The following is a 25575-nucleotide window of genomic DNA, read 5'->3' as shown; positions in this document are numbered from 1 at the left end:
CCTGGGGTGGTCCTCCTTCCTCCGAGTGGGGATCCAGACCAGATCCAGCCTCCAGCTCCTGGTTAGGCTGAGGGAGGACAGAACAGGTGCCCAGAGAAAAGTGTCAGGCCCACCAGCCTCGGAGGCTGTGTGCTGTGCCCGGCGTGGGAGGGGCGGCTGCTGGCATGCCAGTTCTCCCCACTCATTTGGAGCAGATGGTGGGTTCCCAGGGAGGCTGTGCCTGGCCATCTGCAGAGGCACCTTCAAATGTGAAGCATAGGGGGACAAAATAAACACCTCTCAGGACCCCCAAATGCCACACTCCCTATCTGAACTGGTGCTGTCACCCTGAGAGGGGTCTGGAGAAACTGAACCCAAGGGCTGACGTGACCCCTACCCCTACCCCTACTCTAGGACCCGAGACTTGGGGCCAGAGCTCCGGGATCCTGGTTCCCAGGCCCCGCTGAATGCAAATGATGCCAGGAAGTAACGTGCTTAACTGGGCATGCACCCACTGCCAGTCATTCCTCTATGCCTCCTCCTTCTTGGGCTCTGATATCAGATGAATCCTGCATTGAATGTCCAAGCTGTCATATAGGAGCTGTGTGGCTGTGGACAAATGACCATACCTCTCTGAGCCTCAGTTTCCACATCAGTAAAATGGGTTGCTGTGAGGCTTATACAAGCTGATGATTGAACCAATGGCGGCTACTATGCTTATAAATAATGATAGTTTGCTGGGCATGCTGAGAGCACAGGCTAGACTCCCACAGCCTCGTCACCAGAAGAGGCAGCAGGGAGAGAGCTGGAGGTGGAAGGCGAGGGGGGTGGGCAGGGGCGCCCTCTGAAGCAGGGAGCTGGGGTGCCTGCAAGGGAGTGGGTGGGCCAAGAAATACAGCTGGGAGGAGGTGAGACTGCCCCCAGGCAACAAGTCCCTCTCTGTTCCAGCTGCCCCAGGGGACCCTAGGCAGCCCCACGTCACAGCTCATGAATTTCAAGCTGAGGTTTGAATACTGCAGGGCAATTCTGGCCTTGGCTTTCCTTGATGTTCTGATGGCCCCGCGAGCAGGGACTAGGCTAGACCTGTTTGTCACAATATCCCAGCACCCAGCACTGGATCTGGCACGTAGCAGACTCTCAGGACACCCGCATTGACCAAAAGAGTGAATGCAAGATGAGCTCTACCATCGGCTTCATTGTGTAGGGGTAGAAACTGAGGCACAAAAGGGAAGAGTCTTGCCCAAGATCATGGTGCAAGTTGGTGACAAGGCAGGACTGGTACCCAGGGCTCCTGACTCCGGGTAGGTGCTCTCTCCACAGCAATCTTTCTCCCTATTAAGCCGAGCCTATTACCTTCCCTTACTCCTTATCCTCCCATCCTTCCTACTTTCTTTCCCACCCTCCCTCCCTTCCATCCATCCAAGTGTTGATGACTTTATATTTTCAAAATAGAAATCGATCGCTTTTGCCTCTAATTTTAAAAATCATATGTTCTCCATTTTAAAAGATTCAGAAAATGACCAGGAGCGGTGGTTCATTCCTGTAATCCCAACACTTTAGGAGGCTGAGGCAGGCAGATCGCTTGAGGTCAGGAGTTTGAGACCAGCCTGGCCAACATGGTGAAACCCCATCTCAACTAAAAATACAAAAATTAGCAGGGTGTGATGGCACGTGCCTGTAGTCCCAGCTACTTGGGAGACTGAGGCAGGAGAATCGCTTGAACCTGGGAAGCGGAGGTTGCAGTGAGCCGAGATCCTGCCACTGTACTCCAGCCTGGGCGACAGAGTGAGACTCTATCTCAAAAAAAAAAAAAAATTCAGAAAATACGTGAAATATTTAAAAAATAAAAACCAATCATCCTCCTAACACCTGATGAGAGCCACTGTAAACATTTTATCATTAATAATCATCATCATGGCTAAACACTGATGAATTGCTGACTGTCAGCCAGGGACTCTGCCAGGGACTTGAAAATCTACATCAGCACAAGATTTCTTTTTAGAGTGACGGAAATATCCTAAAATTAGATAGTGATGATGCTTGCACAACTCTGTAAATATACTAAAAATCATTGAATTGTGCCTTTAAAATGGGTGAATTGTATGGCATGTAAATTATGCCTCAATAAAGCTGTTTAAGAAAATCTGCATCCTTTGGATTGATTCTTGCATGGCTGTGTGAAATCAGAGTGATAAGTTTCTCCATGTTACAGGGAAGAAACTGAGACTCAGAAAGGTGAAATCACATGCCTCTCAGGCACCCACATGCACACTGGGTTTTCAGCTCCTTTGATAGCTTCTCTATTCACCTAACATATCATAGATATTTCCAAAGTTATTCAGCATGCAGCTACATCTGGATCCTCTTTCCCCTTCCTTCCTTCCTTCCTCCTTCCTTCCTTCCTTCCTTCCTTCCTTCCTTCCGGCCGGTTCTTGCCCAGTTGCCCAGGATGGAGTGCAGTGGTACGATCATAGCTCACTGCAGCCTCAAATACCTGAGCTCAAGCGGTCTTCCCACCTAAATCTCTGAAGTAGCAGGGACTACATGTGTGCACCACCATGCCCGGCTATGGATCCTTATTTCTTATCACCAGCATCTTGATGAGAAGGAACCCCAGCTCGGCCACTAAATTATTTCCCTGTTCTGAACCTCATTTTACCCATCAGTGAAATAGGACACAGGCCAGCAGCTCCCTCCTGGGTCTGTTAAGGGAATGCCGTGACATCTGGCAGTAGAAGGACCTAACGGGGGTGCCCATTGGTGGGTCCCAGTTCCTGAGCACATGCCACCTGCTGGGTGCTTTATGTGCTAAAGCATTGCATTCCTTCGAAATGGGGACCCAGGTTGGAGGTGAGGGTGCGTTCACCTGCTGAGATTTTTCTCCTCGCCCTGGCTAGTGGCCTCCTTTCCCTGAGCTAAGAGAGGCACATGAGACAGAGTGATTAAAGAATAACACAGTCATGACTAGATACATTGTTAATATTAACCATGGTTGGAGCTGCCCTCTGCCAGGAGCTCTGAGCCCAAGGCAACAGGCTTCTTTCATCCTCTACAGCTTCCCATCTGGGAGAAAACAAAGCCCTACCCCACACAGGGAGGGCCAGGTCATGGCGGGAGAGGGTGACCAGGGAAGGCATCCCAGAGGAGGTGTTGGGTGACGTGAGACTTGCAGGAAAGACCCAGTGAAAGAGGAAGACAAGGGCAGGGTGAAGAGCTTTCCAGGGGCTAGGCGCGGTGGTTGGAACCTGGAACCTGTAATCCCAATACTTTGGGAGGCTGAGGTGGGAGGATTGCTTGAGGCCAGGAGTTCAAGCCCCAGCTTGACGCCAGAAGTTTGAGACCAGCCTGGGTAACGTAGCAAGACCCTGTCTCTACAGAAAAAAGAAAAAAGAAAAAAGAAAAAAAAAAAGAAAGAAAAAAGACGCTTCGGCCGGGCGCGGTGGCTCAAGCCTGTAATCCCAGCACTTTGGGAGGCCGAGACGGGCGGATCATGAGGTCAGGAGATCGAGACCATCCTGGCTAACACGGTGAAACCCCGTCTCTACTAAAAAATACAAAAAACTAGCCGGGCGAGGTGGCGGGCGCCTGTAGTCCCAGCTACTCGGGAGGCTGAGGCAGGAGAATGGCATAAACCCGGGAGGAGGAGCTTGCAGTGAGCTGAGATCCGACCACTGCACTCCAGCCTGGGGCACAGAGCAAGATTCCGTCTCAAAAAAAAAAAAAAAAAAGAAAAAAGACGCTTCCAGGTGACAGAACAGCATATGCAACAGCACCCCAGGAGAGTGAGAGAGTGGGCACAGCCCTGCTTTCCCCACGAACTGTAATATATTCAGGTAGACCAGGAGGGAGCAGCTGAAAGGAAGCAGGACTGGGTAATCAACCCTCAGGGACCCAACTCAGGTGTGGGGTTCGGTTTTGAGGGCTGGGAGTCCAAAGAGGGCTTCAAGTTAGGAAGATAGATTTGGGAGGCTGGAGAGAGTTCCATGCTATTGGGCGGGGAATGGGTTAGGGGGGCAAGGGAGGAAGTTACTCTGCTGCTAAGACAAAGGGGCTGGAGTTTGAGGTAGACAGGAGTGAGCTGGGCAGAATCCACAGGGCATGGGGGCCAAGTTGGATGGGGAGGATGGCGGAGCCGGCAGGCAGTCGATCTTAGGGCCTCTGGCCAGGGCAATGGGAAGATGCCATTTAGGAGAATATTTTGAACACCTTCCAAGCTCAATATTACTTTTTTTTTTTCCTGTTGTTTATAGTAATTCTAAGTTGCCAGGCCTGACTTCTCCAAACGATTCTTGTTTCTTAGCCAGATTTCATTCCAGGGAATGGGTGAGAGTGCCAGAGAGTCACCCAGGAAGAGGAGGAGATGAGGAAGACTCTCCAGTGTGTAGGTGTGTGCACACATGGGTGGGACTGGGGTGGGGAACAGGGAGACAGAAACATGGAAAGGTATGGACTGGAGGCAGGAGACCCATGCCTGTTCCTGGCCTGCCTCTGATTCAATTGCTGTGTGACATTAGGCAGATTCCCTACCCTCTCTGTGTCATTTTTGCCATCTAAAAACCTGGCGGCTCACACCTGTAATCCCAGCACTTTGGAAGGCCAAGGCGGGCAGATCACCTGAGGTTAGGAGTTCAAGACCAGCCCGGCCAATATGGTGAAACTCCATCTCTACTAAAAACACAAAATTAGCTGGGCATGGTGGCGGATGCCCATTAGTCCCAGCTATTTGGGAGGCCGAGGCAGGAGAATCGCTTGAACTCAGGAGGCGGAGGTTACAGTGAGCTGAGATTGTGCCACCGCACTCCAACCTGGGTGACCGAGCAAGACCCTGTTTCTAATAATAATAATAATGCTAAATAAACACAAATAAAATAAAAACCTGGTTGGAAGGCCGAAGTGGGAGGATCACTTGAGTCCAGGAGTTTGAGGCCACCCTGGGCAATATAGTGAGACCCCATCGCTACAAAAAATAAAATAAAATACTTAGCCGGGTGTGGTGGCGCATGCCTGTCATCCCAGCTTCTTGGAAGGCTGAGGTGGGAGGATGGCTTGAGCTCAGGAGGCGGAGGTTGCAGTGAGCCAAGATCACCCGGCTGTACTCCAGCCTGGGTGACAGAGTGAGATCCTTTCTCAAACAAAACAAAACAAAATAGACAAAACAAAACAAAACAAAACAAAAACTTTGAATGATAGAAGACATCAGTACTGTCCTTAGGGGTCCCTCTCTGGACCTCCCCTGGCCTCACCCTCCCCGTGGGGCAAAGAGTTCCCCAGAACCCAGGGGAGGTGCCCAGCTGGAGCCTGTGCTCCCCTCGTAGGCTACGCTCAGGTGCCCCAGGATTCCCTCTCAAGCAGTTCCAAGCCCACCACCCAGGCCCATGTGGGGACCAGCTCAGGCCCAAGGTGGGTCCTTTCTGGAGCTGGGATATGAGGGCTGGGGTGTTCACAAGTGAACCCTGGAGGGATAAAGAGGGAAATGATGGGGCAGCCCGGGGAGAGGGGACACCTGTGTCCTCACGCCTCCACATCCACCACGGAACTCCAAGGAGTCTGAAATTCTGAATTCAAACCCAGCTGGCCAGGTTGTGATGAAGGTGCATTTGTTATGGTGGGAGGGCAGAATGCATTGCATTTAGCAATTCCTCAGCTTGATTTATAACTGGAATACATAGACATATGGTACGTGGGCGTCCGTTTCTCCATGCCTGACAGTACTGTGTCCATGACCCGCTTCCTCCACTCCTGCCCTGCCCACTCTCTCCACTCTCCTACCTGCACCCCCTTCCCTGAGTCCGACCCTCTGACCCAGCCAGGGCCTGGGAAACTCGATTCTCCTGGTGCCGGGATCAGATACTGTCTGCCAGGGTCACCTTTCACTCCGGCTCCTCTGGGCCACGGTGGGGCGTGGGTTTGGAGAGGATGTCCTCTGGCTGCGGATGGGTGCATTTCCATGCATCCAACCTCGGGGGTGTGCTCCACATGTGGCCCACAGGCAGTGTGTGCTTAGCATGTGGCAGGTGCGTGCTCTGAGCATGCAGAGGCCGGAGCAGAGTGTGGCAGCTCTCCACGTCGGTTGGGGACTGTCAAAGGGCCCCTAACAGGCCCCTCAAGCCAGCTCTCCACGTCGGTTGGGGACTGTCAAAGGGCCCCTAACAGGCCCCTCAAGCCCTGCCTCCCCAACCCTCGTAGACTCACCTCTGGCCTCTGCTCCTCACTCAGCCACACTGCCCTTCATCCTTCATCCGGGTTCTTTTCCCCCTAGGCCTTTGCTCAGGACAGTCCCTGCACCTGCACCAGTCCACGCCTTGGCTTGACCACGTCCTAGTCTTGCTCAGGTCCAGTCTTAAATGCTACCTCCTCAGGAGGCCTTCTGATGGCTCAGAAAGCTCCCTTCCCCTCAATGTCAGGTTCCTTGCAACACAGGAGCAGCCTCCTTCAAAACACACAACAAACGTGCTCTTTGTGGATTTCATGTTTGTCTGCCCCGATCAGCGACAAGCCTCCCAAGCAGGATGGGTCCGGCTGATTCACAGCTGTATCCTCAGGGACTGGCACACGGCAAGTGCCAAGGAAATGTCAGTTCCCTCTGCCCCCTCCAGGTCATCCACACTCTGCGTAGGATGTCTCATTTATCCCCTAATAGTCTTTGGCCTCCATCTCCAAATCTAAGAAATGAGACCGCTATGATGCATCCCAGTGTGTTCAGAGGAAGAGACAGAGCTTAATCATGGGGAGTGGGCTGTCTGCCCGGGAAAGGCTACGTTTGACAAAGAAAGGGGCTCTCAGAGGCCAGAGACCAGCACCACGTCCATGCTGGGATAGAATGCAGAGGAAGGAGCTGAGTGCCATGGCTCTCGCCTGTAATTCCAGCACTTTGGGAGGCTGAGGTGTGTGGATCGCTGGAGGTCAGGAGTTGAGACCAGCCTGGACAACATGATGAAACTTCATCTCTATTAAAATACAAAAATTAGCTGGGTGTGGTGGTGCACGCCTGTAATCCCAGCTACTCAGGAGGCTAGGGCAGGAGAATCACTTGAACTTGGGAGGTGGAGGTTGCAGTGAGCTGAGATCGCACCATTGCATTCCAAGTCTGGGTGACAGAGCGAGACTCTGTCTCAAAAAAAAAGAAGGAAAAAAAAAAAGAATGTGGAGGAAGGGACAAGGGCATTGGGGCAGACAGGAAGCCTGGGGGTGAGGGGGGGGTAGGCAGAGCCATGGGGAAAGCTAAAACCCTTCCCCCCGGGCTGCTCCTTGGGCTCTGGGCAGAGGGTCGCTCATCAGGACCCCTACCCTACCCTGGATGGAGAAGATCCCCAACCCGTGCCCCCATCCTGGTGCACCTCCCAGCCCGCACCATACCAGGGGGCTTGCCTGCCTATGCCCAGGCAGGGATAGAAGCAGCGCGTCCTCCATGCGAGGCCCTGCCCCGAGTGCTTCCTGGGGATTGTCTCAACACTCACCATAATCTCACAAGGGCTGTGCTATTATTATCCCCATTTTACAGATGAGGAAATAGCAACTGGGCAGGGTTTGGGGAACATGGCCAGGGATTCTCTGCTTGTAAGTGGCAGAGTTGAGCTTCAAACTCAGCAGGTCTGACTTCACAGCATGCTCTCGGCTCCTCTGCCACATTCCCACCGGACTTGGCCTGTCCCAGGACAACCCACTCTTGGCCCTACGGGAGCATTGGGGTGGGGGGTGTAGCGGGGCGGGGGTGATAAAGAGGAGCTGGAGGGACAGCAAGGAGGCCCCTTTGGCCTAGGGCACCAGGCATCTGTTCATGAAAGGCTGGCGTGTGCTGGGTCCACAAACACTCCCCCGTCTACACTTACCCCCAGCATGAGCTCATCTACTCTCGGGTTTAAATCCCATCTCTACACCAACGACTTCCAAATTTTTATTTCCAGTCCGCCTTCCCCCTGAGCTCCCGACTTGCATCACCAAACTGCCAGTTGACATCTTCCACTCAGAAGTCTAACAGGCATCTCAGGCTCAATATGTTCAGAACCAAACCCTGGTCTTCCCCCGTCCCCCCAGTCTGCTCCTCCTTACTCTTCCCGACTCTGTTAATGGCACCAACACCCACCCAGGAGCTCAGGTCAAAATCCCAGACGTCATCATTGATTCCTCCTTCCTCACCCTCCACATTCATCCTCCAGCAGGACTTCCTCCAAAATATATCCTGAAACCCACCCACCATTCTCCTTCTCATTGCAGCTAAAGCCCTCGTTCAGGACCTCCACTGCCCTCTGCCCACTGCAGCAGCCTCCCCACCAGTCTCCTGCCTTTTCCCTCACCCCCTCCCCAAGTCACACCCTTGCTAGAATCAGCTCAAGTCACTCCACTACTAAAAAGCTTCCCACAAGAGAGAAAATAAACCCGAACTCCTCACTCCTCGTGGCCTAAGGGCTTTGTAGATCTAGCCCCTGCCTGTCTCTCAGGTCCTGTCTCCCCCTTGCTAGCCAAACACCAGCTACAGGGGGTCCTTTCTGTTCCTCAAAGGCACCAAATTCTTTGCTACCCCAGGGCCTTTGCACCTTTCCCTCGGCCCGGAACTCTCCCACCCCGGCAAGTTACACAGCTTCTCATCCCTCGGTTCTCATCTCAGATGCCACCTCCTCCCGGAGACTTCTGACCTCCCTTGGGAGAGCAGCCCCGCTCCCTTCCCTGATGTTGACCACATTTTCCAGTTGTCTTCTGAGTTTTTCCCTCTGCAATGCAGAGCCTTGGTCTTTTCCACCATAGTGCCGAGACATCGTGCACCCTCCACAAATGTTTACTAAATGACTGAATGAATTAGCCTCAGTTTTCCCTTCTGTAAAAGGGAAGGGGGTGAAGAAACAGTATAGACCCAGACAAGTTCTAGCAGCATCCCGGGCAGCTGCAACGCTACCTCCATTGCAGAGCTGACAGCAAGATCCTCCTGAGCGCCCAGAAGCCTGGGTGGACCTGGGGCAGCCCTGATGCATTTTCCTTTGAAGCATTTTCCGTGGGGGATTGGCTCCTGGGAAGCCCCAGGAGACAGAATGGCTGTTACTATGCTCACCAGGCTGGGGACTGAGCCCTGCTGGAGAGGTCAGGAGCCCTTGAAGGAGTTGGCAGACTGAGATGGTGGAACCCACTGAGCCTCAGTTTCCCTGGCCTTCTCACTAACTTTCAGGGGATCATGAATGCTTTCCTGCCTACTCCTTCACATCAACCTAAGCCCCCTCCCCTGCCCTGAGCCTGCATCTGGACACCCTGCACATCCTCCTGCGGGGACCATGGCCAAGGGCATTGGGGTGCAGAGGGCAGCCAGAAGGCCCAAGCCTCCTGGGGTACAGTCCACACCCTGCTCCGCCACTCAGCCAGCAAGTACTTGCTGAAATCTGCCGTGGTCAGGGCTGGCCCCTGCATCATGGGCTCCAGGAGGGCAGGGGCTGGGCATGCAGGTCCCCAAGCCTAATTGGCTATCAACACCCTGTCCCGCATGTTTACAAAAGTACCTTTCCACCCATGAACTCAGTGGAGCCCACAGTCACCTTCTCAGGAAGGCAGGGCAGTGGCTGTCAGCGTTCCCATTCCACAGATGGGGAAATGGAGGCCCACCCACCCGCTCGTCCCTGTGTCTGGTGCAGGACCCGGCTCTTGGAGGATGTGCAGCGTCGAGATTAGGAACTGGGCTTTGGAGTCTAACAGCTGCTGCCCTTCCTGATTGTGTGACCTTGGGCAAGGCATTTAACCTCCAGGGTCTCAATTTCCTCATCTGTAGGATGGGCATCATGGTACCTGCCTCTTGGGAGCTCCTGTGAGCCTATGACTGATTCAGCATAGGGGGTACATAGGATGGACTCAGTAGACGGGGGCTGAAATCACCAGTTGGTTCCCTCCCTACCCCAAGCCTGGAGCACGCAGCCTGGCGTGGGGCAGGAATTCAGCCAACATTCAAACGAGGAGAGGTAGGAATATGGTTTCTCCACTCTAAACTGTTGGCTGTCCCTGACTGCCGGCCCTTGGGGAAGGGGCTCATTGTGTATCTCTTGCCTGGGTCTCTGCAGCTCTGGGGGTCATGTGATCAGAAGGGGGGTTCTGCAGGAGCCATCGGAGAGACAGATGCCTCCCCCTCTGCTGACCAGATGGGCACGGCCGCCCCCACGGTGGCATTCCAACATCCCACACATACGTGGCTCCAGTCAGGCCCTCTCCCTCTCACCTCTAGGGCTGGCATGGGTTTCCCAGGACATTTGAGGGGCAGGAACAACCATCCAGTCCCACTGTCCATGTTAGAGATGGGGACACTAAGGCTCAGAGAGGGCAAGTGACTTGCCTGAGGTTTTGCAGCAGAACCTGGCTGGGACAGAATTGCTGTCCCTCTGCGGAGAAGGACCCCTGCCTCCCTCTCCCATGTGCCAGTCACTTTTTTGGCCCTGAAGGTCATTGGAAGAAAGCAAGGGTTTCTGAAGAAGATGGGGGGGAGATGAAAGAGGGGGTCAGTGTAAACTCTCTCACTTCATCTCCCAGTCTGCCCAGCCCCCCATCTCACCTCCAGTACCTGGAGAGCTCCTATCTTTCCTCTCTGTCCTCAGCACCAGAAAAACTGTTTCTTCCTCCCTCTGGGGGTTTGGGGAGAGCCTGGGGGTCACGACCCTGCCTGCCCCCATAAACCCAGGACCCTTTGTCTTTGTGGTTGCTCCCCTCTCCGCCACCTAGGCCTCCCAGCGCCTTGTGGGATCAGAGGCGGGAGGGGGATTAGGTTCTGCAAATGGCTCCCCCCTCCCGCCATCCCTGTCTTAGTCATCTCTGCCCTCTGCCGCCTCTCCCTCCATCACGATCCCTCTGGCCAGGCCAAGGGGAGGGCGACACTGAGAGGCGCCCCCCACCCAGGGGCCGTGGCGAAGCAAGGGGCCGGCTGCTCAGAAAAGGATAAGAAGTGGTTTCTCCTCCCCTCTTCCCTTCCTCATCCTGCAGCCCGCGCCTCCCCCTCTCCGCCGCGCTGCGCACGGATGGCGGCGGGAGCCGCAGAGGTGTGTGTGTGCCGGGGGGAGGCCGTACCGGGTCCTCGATGCCCACGGGACTACGTCCTCTTCTAGGGACTGGGGTGGGGGTCTGACCCCTGCCACGGCCCAGGAATTCCCATGGGGGTAGGAGGATGTCCCCCATAGAGTCCGGTGGGGGGGCCGCTGCCCCCGGGTGCTGCCCGCTCCAAGGGACTCCCGGAGCCCAACGGAGGCGCTGAGTAATGCGGGCTCTCTCCATGCCCATGTTGGGGGCGGGGGGCAGCCCTTTGGCCGGGGCTTCTGGCAGAGGGTTGTCTGCCCTAAAGGATGGGACGGAGGAGGGGGCGTGATTCGGCAGCCGGAGGCTTGACGACGTTTGCAGACTAGCGGGCGGCGCTGCTGCCCGGAGGGGCTCTCGAGGTGGGGAGGGCCGCCTCGCTCCGGCTGGGGGTGGGGGGCGCGCCGGCCGCGGGTGCAGCGTCGGGGGCTGCGAGGTCGCCGCGCCGTCGGTGCCCCGGGCAGGGATTCCGGGGATCCTGGGGGTCGGGGGTCGGCGCCTGGGGGCGCGCCGCGCCTACCTGCCTACGAAATTCTCGAGCACCGAGCTCTTGCCGGCGCTCTGGCCGCCCACCACGGCGATCTGCGGCAGGTCGAGGTCCGCGTTCTGGCCGATGGCAGAGAAGGCGTCTTGCAGCCGGTTGACCAGCGGGATGAGATCTTCCATGCCGCGGTTGCCCATGGCTGCGGCGGGCCCCGCAGGCTGCGATCCGGCTGCCGCTCGCGCTCCCGGCTCCGACTCCGGCTCCGCCGCTGCAGCCTCGCGCCCCGACTGCCTGAGCCGCGCGGCCCCCGCCCCTCGGGGATCGGAACGAGCACCGCTCCGGGAAGCCGCTAGGGGGAGCCCGCGACGCTGCGGGCCGGCCGCCGTGCGCAGGCGCCGCCCGGGGCACCATGGGTGTCGTAGTTTTAACCTTCTGCGGCTTTCGGGGTGCTTTAGCAGTGTCTAGGGTGCGCGGACGGATGCTGCGCAGAATATATTTGTCAATGGGTGGGATCTCTCTCCTAGTACCAGGCCTCTTGGATAGTGGTCATGGATGTTTCACTCTATCTTACCGATGAGGAAACTGAGGCCTGGAGAGTAGATGGGCTTCCTCTGAGGTCACAGCTTCCTGACCTGGAGTTCCCCTTCACCTCGCTGCCTTCGACCCCTAGATCCTGACTCTGATCACCAACATGTCCCTTTCTGCCTTTGGTCCTCAGTTTCCTTGTTTCTAGAAGGAGAAAGTTGGAGCATGAATTCAACAAATATTTACTAGGTACCTGCTAGAAGCCAGGCCCTGTCCTAGGCACGGAAGATTGAGCAACGAATAAGACAGCCAAGGCCTCTGCCCTCATAGATCTTGCATCAAGCTGGTGAGACCGACACTAAATGAATAAGCAGATACATGAAACAGTAAAAATGAAAATAGTTTATAGTAACAGGGATGGAGGAAATAAACAGTGTGAAAAAAGGTATCATTGTGGGTGTGAAAAGTTCACATTGACTTGGGAGGAGTCGGGGGACTTCTCTGCAGAAGTGACATTTAAGAAGAGACCAGAACGATGAGAAGGAGCCAGCAGCAAGCAGATCGGGGGAAGAGCATGCCAGGCTGAATGACCAGCAAGTGCAGAGGCCCTGACGCCTGAAAGGCCCTTCTTGGGAGAATTGGAAGCTCTTGCCCTAGAGTTGGAAGTCTTTGCTCCAGCCCATCAGGATGGTGGTAAAACAGCATAAAACGGTGGGATTCGGCCGGGCGAAGTGGCTCACCCCTGTAATCCCAGCACTTTGGGAGGCCGAGGCGGGCGGATCACGAGGTCGGGAGATCACCTGGCTAACACGGCGAAACCCCATCTCTACTAAAAATACAAAAAATTAGCTGGGCGTGGTGGCGGGCGTCTGTGGTCCCAGCTACTCAGGAGGCTGAGGCAGGAGAATGGCGTGAACCCGGGAGGCGGAGCTTGCAGTGAGCCGAGATCGCACCACTGCACTCCAGCCTGGGCGACAGAGCGAGACTCCGTCTCACAAAAAAAAAAAAAAAAAAAAAAAAGCAGTGGGATTCAAATCCAAGGCTCCTACAATCCTGCCCTGCTTACCCTTTCACACGGAGAGACCATGGGGCCCTGAGCCCAGCCATCCACCTCTGCATTTAAGAAACCTAATTAGTATTCATGGCGGAGGCCAGGAAGGGAAGGCTAGCCTACACTGTGCTTATGGGGAGTCAGTGAGTCATTTCCCTGTGCTGTGAACAGTGTGGGGGCACTGCTGACAAAGTGGTCTGTGAATTGAAGACTGTTCACTTACTCATCCATTTAATGCGTATTTGTTGAGCCAGGTACTATGCTAGACTCCAGAGATAAAGCAGTGAGCAAAATGGACAAAGTTCTTACCCACATGTGGCTGACAATTCAGTGGAAAAAGACAGACAATATGCAAATAGGGCAATACCCATGGCCCTGTTAGATGATGTGCCCTGCAGAGCCAGAAAGCAGGGGCGGGGTAGGGTGGTGTTGCTATTGTGAAGATGGTGATCAGAGAGTGACCCTTGTGGGGAGGAATCTTCGAGGCAGGCATGGGGAACAAGCAGTCCCTCTCCCTAGTAGCACAAAGGAGTGGATTAGGAGCCTAATCTGGGCCTTAAACAAGCTGCATGACCCAGGTCCCTCCACGTCTCTGAACCTCAGTTAACTAATCTGGATAATGGGGATAATAATAGATCAAATGCCTGTGTAGGGCACAGCCCAGGCCTGGTGCTCAGGGGACCCTTATTAAGCTGCAGCTGTGAAGATGCCAATGATGACAGCTCACCAGACAGCTGGAGCATCAGTGCCACACAACTTGCATCCTGGCAGCTGTTCCACGCCAACCTGTTATTATGCTCTGAGGACAAAAGAAGGCAGAGATGGGAGCCTGGATGAGTGGCACCGGGAGGGGGTGCAGTTTATAGATGTCCGCCTAGAGGGCATCATGGCGAGCTTTTAATATTATTTATTTATTTTATTTATCTTTGAGACAGAGCCTCACTCTGCCACCAGGCTGGAGTGCAGTGGCGCGACCTCAGCTCACTGCAACCTCTGCCCCCTGGGTTCAAGCGATTCTCCTGCCTCAGCCTCCCGAGTAGCTGGGACTACAGGCATGTGCCACCACCACGTCTAGCTACTTTTTGTATTTTTTGTTTGTTTGTTTGTTTGTTTGTTTTTTTGAGACTGAGTCTCGCTCTGTTGCCCAGGCTGGAGTGCTGTGGCCGGATCTCAGCTCACTGCAAGCTCTGCCTCCCGGGTTCCCGCCATTCTCGTGCCTCAGCCTCCCGAGTAGCTGGGACTACAGGCGCCCGCCACCTTGCCCGGCTAGTTTTTTGCATTTTTTAGTAGAGACGGGGTTTCACCGTGTTAGCCAGGATGGTCTCGATCTCCTGACCTCGTGATCCGCCCGTCTCGGCCTCCCAAAGTGCTGGGATTACAGGCTTGAGCCCGGCCTGTTTGTTTGTTTTTTGAGATGGAATCTCGCTCTGTTGCCCAGGCTGAAGTGCAGTGGTGCAATCTTGGCTCACTGCAACCTCCATCTCCCGGGTTCAAGCGATTCTCCTGCCTCAGCCTCCCAAGTAGCTGGGACTACAGGCACGTGCCATCACACCTGGCTTTTTTTTTTGTATTTTTAGTAGAGATGGGGTTTCACTGTGTTAGCCAGGATGGGCTCGATCTCCTGACCTCATGATTTGCCCGCCTCTGCCTCCGAAAGTGCTGGGATTACAGGTGTGAGCCACCATGCCCTGCCAATTTTTGTATTTTTAGTAGAGATGGGGTTTCACCATGTTGGCTGGGACGGTCTCAACCTTTTGACCTTGTGATCTGCCTCCCAAAGTGTTGGGATTACAGGCATGAGCCACTGCACCCAGCCTTTTTAAAAATTTATTTATTTAGGCCGGGCTGCGGCTCGCCTGTAATCCCAGCACTTTGGGAGGCCGCAGACGGGCGATCACGAGGTCAGGACGACCATCCGGCTAACACGGGTGAAACCCCGTCTTATTAAGAAATACAACCAGTCGGGCAGCGGTGGCGGGCGCCAGTCCTCAGTTATCGGAGGCTGAGGTCGGGACGGCGCGGAACTGGGAGGCGGATAGAGTTGATCTCGCCATTTCGCACTCCAGTGCCTGGGCGAGCAGAGCAGGACCCCGCCTGCCTGCCTGTCTGGTCACCTGGTACTAGTCCTCCCAGCCCCCATTTGCCCACCTCAGCTCACTGCAAACTCCTCTGCCACCTGGGTTCAAGTGCATCTCTCCTGCCTCAGCCTCCCAAGTAGTTGGACTACAGTCGCAGGCCACCACCCGGGCTGATTTTTTTGTGTATTTCTTTTCTTTCTTTCTTTTTGAGATGGAGTCTTGCTCTGTCACTCAGGCTAGAGTGCAGTGGTGTGATCTCAGCTCACTGCAACCTCTCCCTCTCTGGTTCAAGGAATTTTCTTGCCTCAACCTCCTGAGTAACTGGGATTACAGGCACTCGCCACCGTGCCCAGCTAATTTTTGTATTTTTAGTAGAGACGGGGTTTCACCGTCTTGGCCAGGCTGGTCTCAAACTCCTGACCTCATGATCTGCCCGCCTCGGCCTCCCAAAATTCTGGGATTATAGCTGTGAACCACCATGCCCAGCCAGCTTTTGTTATTTTTACTTTTTTCCCCCTAATTGCAATATTGAAAGTTATTGTAAAACCAGAGTTTACACAAGTATTTAAAAACTTCTGGTCATCCTCTCACCTAGAGATAACCACTATAGCTTAGGTTTTTTTTTTTTTTTTTTTTTTTTTTTTTTTTTTGAGACTGAGTCTGGCTCTGTCGCCCAGGCTGGAGTGCGGTGGCCGGATCTCAGCTCACTGCAAGCTCCGCCTCTCGGGTTCACGCCATTCTCCTGCCTCAGCCTCCCGAGTAGCTGGGACCACAGGCGCCCGCCACTTCGCCCGGCTAGTTTTTTGTATTTTTTAGTAGAGACGGGGTTTCACCATGTTAGCCAGGATGGTCTCGATCTCCTGACCTCGTGATCCGCCCGTCTCGGCCTCCCAAAGTGCTGGGATTACAGGCTTGAGCCACCGCGCCCGGCCTAGCTTAGGTTTTATTATCTGGCTTTGTTTTTCATATATATACATATTCATTTTGTTCCATTTTGTTTTTACAGAAATGGGATCATACTAAGTATCCTATACTGCTGTATCACTGACGCCAGGCCAGCAGCCTGGCATCACATAGAGTTGGTTGAAAAGAAGAATCTCAGGGCCAGATGCGGTGGCCCACGCCTATAATCCCAGCTCTTTGGGAGACCAAGATGGGTGGATCACTTGAGGCCAGGAGTTCGAGACCAGACTGTCCAACATGGCAAAACTCCGCCTCTACTAAATACCTAAAAATTAGCTGGGCATAGTAGCCCCCGCCTGTAATCCCAGGCACTTGGGAAGCTGAGGTGGGAGAATTGCTTGAACCTGGGAGGCAGGGGTGGTGGTTGCATCAAGCCGAGATCATGCCATGCACTCCAGCCTGGGTGACAGAGCAAGACTTCTTCTCAAAAAAAAAAAAAAAAAAAAAGAAAAAGAAAAGAAATGGCTTCTTTACTCTCTCTTGAGTTCCCAAAGCTTTTTTGTTCTTTGGTTTATTTTTAGAGATAAGATAAACCTTGCTCAGCTGCCCAGGCTGAATTGAGCTGCAGGAGCATAATCGCAGCTCCCTGTAGCCTCAAACTCCTGGGCTCAAGTGAGCTTCCTGCCTCAGTCACCCAAATAGCTGAAACTACAAGTGCACACCACCATGGCCAGTTAGTTAAAACAATTTTTTTTTTGTACAGACGGGATCTTGCTTTGTCGCCCAGGTTGGTTTTGAACTCCTGGCTTCAAATGATCCTACTGTTTTGGCGTCCCAAAGTGCTGGCACTATAGGTGTGAGCCACCATCCGTGGCTGAGTTCCCAAAGTTTTGACCACCAACTGTGCTGGGCAGAATTTTTTTTTTTTTTTTTTTTTGAGACAGAGTCTTGCTCCAGCTCCAAGCTGGAGTGCAGTGGCGTGATCTCTGCTCACTACAACCTCTGCCTCCCGAGATCAAGCAATTCTCCTGCTTCAGCCTCCTGAGTAGCTGCGATTACAGGTGCCCACCATTACGCCCAGCTAATTTTTGTGTTTTTAGTACAGATGGGGTTTCATCATGTTGGCCAGGCTGGCTTTGAACTCCTGGCCTCAATTACCCACCCGCCTCGGCCTCTCAACGTGCTGAAATTACAGATGTGGGCCACCGTGCCCAGCCCTGGGCAGATTATTAACAGCAGGAGTGTTTACTGGGCATTTCCTCCCAGCCCATTTACTGTGCTGAGGGATTCACCAGTATTGTCTCCCAAACTTGAGAAAGAAGTTTTTTTTTTGAGACGGAGTTTTGCTTTTGTCACCCAGGTTGGAATGCAATGGCGCAACCTCAGCTTACTGCAACCTCCACCTCCCAGGTTCAAGCGATTCTCCTGCCTCAGCCTCCCAAGTAGCTGGGATTACAGACACGTGCCACCATGCCCGGCTAATTTTTGTATTTTTAGTAGAGATGGGGTTTCACCATGTTGGCCAGGCTGGTCTTGAACTCCTGACCTCAGGTGATCCACCCACCTCGGCCTCCCAAAGTGCTGGGATTACAGGTGTGAGCAATCATGCCCTGCCGAGAAAGAAGTTTTATTAGCCTCCTTTGACAGATGAGGAAACTGAGGCACAGAGAGGTTAGTGAAGAGCATGTCTGAGGTCACATAGCCAAGAAATGATGGAGTCAAGGTGTGGACGGATGTCAGTTTGACTTCGAGCTTCCATATTTACATCCTACACTATGCCAGTTCTGGTAATCGATGGTTTTCTCCCAGGGATGCTGTGTGGAGAATACATATTTTTAGTGCACATAAAATAAAACATGAGCCCTTTCTTTTTTTTTTTTTTTTGAGATGGAGTCTTGCTCTATTGCCAGGCTGGAGTGAAGTGGTGCGATCTCAGCTCACTGCAACCTCTGCTTCCTGGATTCAAGCAATTCCCCTGTCTCAGCCTCCCAAGTAGCTAGAACTGCAGGCACTCGCCACCACGCCTGACTAATATTTTGTATTTTAGTAGAGGTGGGGTTTCACCATGTTGATCATGGTCTTGATCTCCTGACCTTGTGATCCACCCGCCTTGGCCTCCCAAAGTGCTGGGATTACAGGCGTGAGCCACCATGCCTGGCCAAAACATGAGCCCTTTCTGACAGTGCTTGTGTTGTATACATACACAGTGGGTGCTCAATAAATGCCAGTTGAATTGAGCAGTGGCCTTAGTACACAGCTCCAGGGTCAAGTCATTATATTTAGTCACTAAGTCTGCTCAGGGTCTGGCTCTTTGGAGTCATCCATTCATTCATTCATTCATTTTTTCCACAGGTATGGATCAGTGGCTACTTTGTGCCAGATCTCAGCAAGACAACAGGGGGATGAAGAGGTTAATAAGATGCAGGGATCATCCTGCTGGAATGGGAGTCACAGGGGAGGGGTTAAGGGGACCAGGTGTATGGAACAAGGGCACCTGGCACAGCCTGGGGCAGGGTCACTGCTGAGGAAACAGCTGGGTCAGACTGGGCCTTCTCTATGTGTTGCAGGCTGGGCACCAATATTTCCTATGGGCTTTGGGGCTCTGGCAGTCCAGGCGTCTGTGCCTGCATCACCTCATCTCCTGTTGAAGGGCTCCCCGTGAGCCTAGAACAGGGCAGGTGCCCATGTGTGCTAATCATGCCATGGTTAGGTCTGAAGCCAGACTGCCTGGTGCTCAAATCCCACCTCTGTCACTTTCTAACCTGATGACCTTGGGCAAGTCATTTTACCTTCCAAAGATTCAGTTTCTTCATCTGTAAAAGGAGGATTATAATAACCCCTAACTCATAGGATTGTGTGAAGGTTCAGTAATGTAATAACAACTTAGGTAAATCATCCAACAGTGCCTGGAACTGTGAATAATGAGAGCTACAAATAGTGTCATTATAACCATCATCACCATTGCACTGTCCAAAGAAACTTATTCGGTGTTGTGAAGGTAGCAGAGGGTGTGGCTGGATGCGGTAAGGAAGGAGACAGAGTCTGTTATCCACAAGTCAGTCCTGTCTGGCAGAGATGGCCAAACTAGAGCCCTAAGTCAGGACCTACCCTGGGTCCCCTGAAAGGTAGGGGCAGCAACAAGCTCGTGCCCATCTGGCTATTCCCTGCCTCTGTCCTCTCCCTTTCATATTCCATTTATTTTTAGGAAAAGGCACAGGTGGCGACAGCCACTGGGGAGGCCACATGATAAGCATATGGTCTTATATATTTCTCTGCCTCTTGTCTGACTTGGAGCTGTTGCCGAATACAGCCTGTTCCCAGGGATTCTGAGCTGGGGCATCTGGTGGCGGCGGGGGGTGGCCCACCTTATGACCTATGCTAGGTGCCTCACTGGAATGTGCCTCTGTAGGGTGATGGACACAGATATCAAAGGCACGAAGGGCTACTATGATGAACACTAACCCGAGGAAAGAGGGAGGAAATTGTATCCTGAAGCAATCCATTCATTCACTCATCATTCACTAATTTAATCAGCCTTCACCACACAGACCTGTGATGTGCAGGGTTCTGAGCTGGGTCCCAAGGACATGAGGACAACTTGGCGGGTGCTTTCCACCATCATGGGCACATGACATTGCTGAGGACAGAAATAGTGCAAGGTGGGGAGGTGGTAGGTTACAAGATAAAGAAGCTATAGTCAATAGCCAATTAGAAAGGGTACTGGGAAAATAGCAATAACAACTACTATAGAAACCGTTCAGGTACTAGGTGAAGAGGCCTGTGAAACCGTAACTTAATGCAAGGCTTGAATAAATAGAGATGTTCACGGCCGGGCGCAGTGGCTCATGCCTGTAATCTCAGCACTTTGAAAGCCTGAGGCGGGGGGATCACGAGGTCGAGAGATCGAGACCATCCTGGCCAACATGGTGAAACCCCATCTCTACTAAAAATACAAAAATTAGCTGGGCGTGGTGGCATGCGCCTGTAGTCCCAGCTACTCAGGAGGCTGAGGCAGGAGAATCGCTTGAACCCGGGAGGCAGAAGTTGCATTGAGCAGAGATCGTGCTACTGCACTCCAGCCTGAAGACAGAGCAAGACTCTGTATCAAATAAATAAATACATAAATGAGACATTCACCTCATTCTTTTCTCCTTCTTTCCTTCTTTCTTCCTTTTTTTTTTTTTTTTTTTTTTTGGAGACAGGGTCTCGCTCTCTTGCCAAGGCTGAAGTGCAGTGGCACGATCATGGCTCACTGTAGACTTGACCTCTCTGGCTCAAGTGATCCTCTTACCTCAACCTCCTAAGTAGCTGAGACTACAGGCACGCACCACCATGCCCAGCTAATTTTTAGTTACTTGTAGAGACGGTGATCTCCCTATATTGTCCAGCCTGGTCTCGAATTTCTGGGCTCAAGGAATCCTACCACCTTGGCCTCTCAAAGTATTGGGATTATAGGTGTGAGTCATAACACCTGGCCCATTTACTTCCTTCTTAAACTGAAAAACTGGGGGTAAAGATGTTAGTTTTTCTCCAATTTAAACATATTTAGTGCAACACCAATCAAAACTCTGATGAGGTCCAGGTTTGGTGGCTCATGCCTGTAATCCCAGCACTTTGGGAGGCCAAGGAGGGCAGATCATCTGAAGTCAGGATTTCGAGACCAGCCTGGCCAACATGGTGAAACCCCATCTCTACTAAAAATACAAAAAATTAGCTGGGTGTGGTGGTGCACGCCTGTATTCCCAGCTACTTGGGAAGTTGAGACACAACAATCACTCAAACCCAGGAGGCAGAGGTTGCAGTGAGCCAAGATTGCACCACTGCACTCCAGTTTGGGCGAGAGAGCGAGACTCTGCCTCAAAAACAAACAAAAATTCTGGTGGGATTTCAGAGGCTGGGGAAGGTTTGACAAAATTCTATAAAGTATCTGAAAAAAAAAATACACAATTGAGAATTAGCAAAAACTTTTTAAAGAATGACAATGTCAGGGGCTTGCACTATCAGGGGTAAACATATTCTAAAGCTATAATCATCAAAGTATATGGCATCATCATGAGAACGGATAGAGTCCATGAGAAGGGATAGATAGATAAAGTACTGGAGCAGAATAGGTCTGCAAGGCCTGGCACAGTGGCTCACGCCTGTAATCCTAGCACTTTGGGAGGCCAAGGTGGGTAGATCACTTGAGGTCAGGAGTTCCAGACCAGCCTAGTCAATACGGTGAAACCCCATCTCTACTGAAAATACAAAAATTAGCCGGGTGTGGTGGTGCATGCCTATAGTCTCAGCTACTCAGGATGCTGAGGCAGGAGAATCACTTAAACCCAGGAGGCAGAGGCTGCAGTGAGCCGAGATCGCACCACTGCACTCCAGCCGGGGTGACAGAGCAAAACTCTGTCTCAAAAAAACAAAACCAAACAAAAACACGAGTCCACTCCACTACACACCTGGGATGGTAATGTGCCTGCATTTTATAAGCTGGTGAGCTCACTTCACATCATATTGTGGGTGTTTATCCTTTGAAAACATAATTTCTGATGGCTGTGCACTGTTCCTTAAAAGGTGACACCATGACTTATTTAGCTATTCCCCTAAAGTTGATTATTTTCCAGACAGCTATTATAAATAATGTTTTGGCTGAGTGTGGTGGCTCATGCCTGTAATCTCAGCACTTTGGGAGACCATGGCAGGAGAATCACTTGATCCTATGAGTTCAAGACCAGCTCGGGCAACATAGTGAAACCCCTGTCTTTAAAAAAAAAAATACAAAAATTAGCTGGGCATGGTGGCATGGGCCTGTAGTCCCAGTTGCTCACGAGGCTGAGGTAGGAGGCTCCATTGAGCCAGGGAGGGAAAGGCTGCAGTGAGCTGTGAGCTGTGATCGTTCCACTGCACTCCAGACTGGGAGACAGAGCAAGACCATGTCTCTTTTTTTTTTTTTTGAGACGGAGTCTTGCTCTGTGCCCCAGGCTGGAGTGCAGTGGCGCGATCTCGGCTCACTGCAAGCTCCGCCCCCTGGGTTCACGCCATTCTCCTGCCTCAGCCTCCCGAGTAGCTGGGACTACAGGTGCCCGCCACTACGCCCAGCTAATTATTTTTGTATTTTTAGTAGAGACGGGGTTTCACCATGTTAGCCAGGATGGTCTCGATCTCCTGACCTCGTGATTCGCCCGCCTTGGCCTCCCAAAGTGCTGGGATTACAGGCTTGAGCCACCGCGCCTGGCCTCTTTGTTTTGTTTTGTTTTGTTTTGAGACGGAGTTTTGCTCTTGTTTCCCAGGCTGGAGTGCAATGGCACGATCTTGGCTCACTGCAACCTCTGCCTCCCAGGTTCAAGCGATTCTCCTACCTCAGTCTCCTGAGTAACTGGGATTACAGGTGCCCACCACCACACCCAGCTAATTTTTTGTATTTTTAGTAAAGACAAGGTTTCACTACGTTGGCCAGGTTGGTCTCGAACTCCTGACCTCAGGCGATCCACTCACCTTAGCCTCCCAAAGTGCTGGAATTACAGGCGTAAGCCACCGCGCCCAGCTGACCCTGTCTTTAAAAAAAAAAAAGAAAGAAAAAAGAAAAAAATATATAAATGTTTCCATGAACAACCTGCTATCTTGTAAAAGTCTCATTTCTGATTATTTTCTTAGGCTAGACTCCTACAAGTGGTGTCACTGGGTCAAAGGGCAAAACATGTGCTTTTTTTTTTTTTTTTTTTTTTTGAGATGGAGTTTCGCTCTTGTCACCCAGGCTGGAGTGCAATGGTGCAATCTTGGCTCACTGCAACCTCTGGCTCCTGGATTCAAGCAATTCTCCTGCCTCAGCCTCCCGAGTAGCTGGGATTACAGGCGTCTGCCATCATGCGCGGCTAATTTTTGTATTTTTAGTAGAGATGGGGTTCCACCATGTTGGCCAGGCTGGTCTCTAACTCCTGACTTCAGGTGATCCGCCCGCCTCGGCCTCCCAAAGTGCTGGGATTACAGGCGTGAGCCACCACATCAGCCCAAGATTCTTGATATAAAATTTGCAAATTGCTTTCCAGAAAGATGAACCAACACAGGAAGTTAGTGCTGGCTTTCCACCTTCACCAGCACAAGCATTATTTTTAGTTTTTTCACTTTGGCAATTTGTTAAGCTACTTCTGTGCCAGGTGCCAGTGCTAAGCATTATGTAATGTCATCCTTACCACCCCGGGAGGGGGCACACATTTCACCAAGGAGGAAACCAGCTAAGAGGCCTCTCCCGCAGCCAGTGTCACCTAGCCACAAGGCAGGGGAGTCACGATTCAATTCTGGACTTCTCCAACGCTAGCACCCAGATCAAGGTGTCAACGTGCTTGCTTGGCAGCCTGGGCAGTCTTTTATTTTTATTTTTTGAAATGGAGTCTTGCTCTGTCATCCAGGCTGGAAGGCAGTGATGTGATCTCGGCTGCAACATCTGCCTCCTGGGTTCAAGCGATTCTTCTGCCTCAGCCTCCCGAGTAGCTGAGATTACAGGCGCCCGCCACCACACCCGGCTAACTTTTTGCATTTTCAGTAGAGACGTAGTTTTACCATGTTGGCCAGGCTGATCTCGAACTCCTGACCTTAAGTGATCCACTCGCCTGGAGCTCCCAAAGTGCTGGGATTACAGGGGTGACCCACTGTGCCCAGTAGAGCCTGGGCAGTCTTGACTCGCCCATCTCTCCTCACTGCTTCCCTCTTGGTTTACACGGGAACGGGTTTTCTAATTGGCAGATTTGATGCTGTCACTCATGAGGTTCACACCCTTTTCTCCGTGCTCCCTACCCTTAAGGGATAAAGCCTACTCCTCAGCCCAGCGTTCCAAGTCCCCACCCTCCAGGCAGCCTGTTCACCCATAAGCGCCGACGTCCCCCGGGCCCCGGAAGCCACCCTGCGCTCCGGCCTCGCCGAGTCATTTTCGCGCCTCTAAGTCCTAGCTCTTCCGCGGCTAGTCCAGGCCGAGTTAGGCTCCTCGGCCGCAACCTGTCTGCCGCAGAGCCAGTCCAGAGCTTTGGAGCGGTGCTCGTCACATGACTGCAGTGATTTATGGACACGCAAGTTCTACTGCCCGAGCACCCTCAGTCAACGCGCTCCGCCTGCCCTGGTCTGCGCGCCGCCAGCGCCCCCGCGCGCCCTGCCGGCCCAACGTCTGCGCGGAAGGCTGGGCGAGGAGTCGCCGGGCTGTGACTCGCGCAAGGCAGGGAGCCACAGAGAAGGGAGACTGAACTGCTACTTAGTCCAGGAGAGGTGGCTCACCCCTGTAATCCCAGCACTTTGGGAGGCCAAGGCAGGCGGATCACTTGAGCTCAGGAGTTCGAGACTAGCCTGACCAACATGGTGAAGCCCCGTCTCTATTAAAAAATACAAAAATTAGCCGGGAGTGGTGGCCCGCGCCTGTAGTCTTAGGTATTCCGGAAGCTGAGGGCGGGGGGACCACTTGAACCCGGAGACGGAGGTTGCGGTGAGCCCAGATGGCGCCACTGTACTTCAGCCTCCGCGACAGAGTGAGACTCCATCTCAAAAAAATAAAAAATAAATAAAAGAATTACTACTTAGTAGCCAAGGATTGTTACGGCGCGGGGACGGGGGATACGGTGGTTGTTAAAGGGGTCCTTGGGGGCAGGACCATTTTAGGTGCAGGATGAGGGAGCAGGGCTCTCTTTGTCTCTCCTTTTCTTTTTAAAAATTTTATTTTTTAATATTTATTTATTTATTTATTTTTTGAGACGGAGTCTCGCTCTGTCGCCAGGCTGGAGTGCAGTGGCGCGATCTCGGCTCACTGCAACCTCCGCCTCCCGGGTTCAAGGAATTCTCCTGCCTCAGCCTCCCAAGTAGCTGGGACTACAGGCAGTCATCACCATGCCCGGCTAATTTTTTTTGTATTTTTAGTAGAGACGGGGTTTCACCACGTTGGCCAGGATGGTCTCAATCTCTTGACCTCGTGATCCGCCCGCCTCGGCCTCCCAAAGTGCTGGGATTACAGGCGTGGGCCACCACGCCCGGACTATTTATTTTTTTGACAGCTCTTGCTCTGTCGCTCAGGCTGGAGTGCAGTGGCACGATCTCAGCTCACTGCGGCCTGTGCCTCCCGGGCTCAAGTGATCCTTTTGTCTTAGCCTTCCGAGTAGCTGGGACTACAGACGCCCGCCACCACACCCGGCTAACGTTTGTATTTTTTGTAGAGAGGGATTTCACCGTGTTGCTCAGGCTGGTCTCGAACTCCTGGGCTCAATCGATCCTACAGCCTCGGCCTCCCAGAGTACTGAGATTACAGGCGGGAGCCACCGCGCCCAGCCCCTAGGGTTGTTTTTTGATAATTGGACTCGACCTTCCTCACCCACTCCTTCCTTAGCCAAATTTACTGAGAAAGGACTTTGAGGTGGACTCCCCCTCCACCCCTCCGTGGGCAAACTCCTGCCGGACTGTAAGACTTTGGCCGTCCTCTCGCCTGGCCTGGGTCCCTCGAATGAATGTACATCCGCTAACTGCGCGCCCTCTCCCACCGCAGCCCAGCGCGGGGCCCCAGGATC

General features: G+C 52.8%; 1 protein-coding gene across 15 annotated transcripts in view; it reads right to left on the bottom strand.

The window, feature by feature from the left end:
- DNM1 (dynamin 1) overlaps nucleotides 1–11802 on the bottom strand; it is a 52936-nt gene extending 41134 nt beyond the window's left edge. For 14 of the 15 annotated variants that reach the window (XR_004178013.1, XR_004178015.1, XR_004178014.1 and 11 more), the window contains exon 1: nucleotides 11531–11802. Coding sequence is in view for 11 of the 15 variants with exons in the window: in XM_031654559.1 (XP_031510419.1) it covers nucleotides 11531–11691 (161 nt within the window). In the remaining 4 variants the exon portion in view is untranslated. Of the gene's footprint in view, nucleotides 1–6171; nucleotides 6601–11530 lie in introns of those variants that run through there. The other variant, XM_031654569.1, reaches the window with a different exon arrangement.
- Nucleotides 11803–25575: the final 13773 nt, after the last annotated feature.

The sequence above is a fragment of the Papio anubis genome, chromosome 13 (genome assembly GCF_008728515.1).
Source record: "Papio anubis isolate 15944 chromosome 13, Panubis1.0, whole genome shotgun sequence".
Taxonomy (NCBI): Eukaryota; Metazoa; Chordata; class Mammalia; order Primates; family Cercopithecidae; genus Papio; species Papio anubis.
This window is presented reverse-complemented; position numbering and strand designations above follow the sequence as displayed.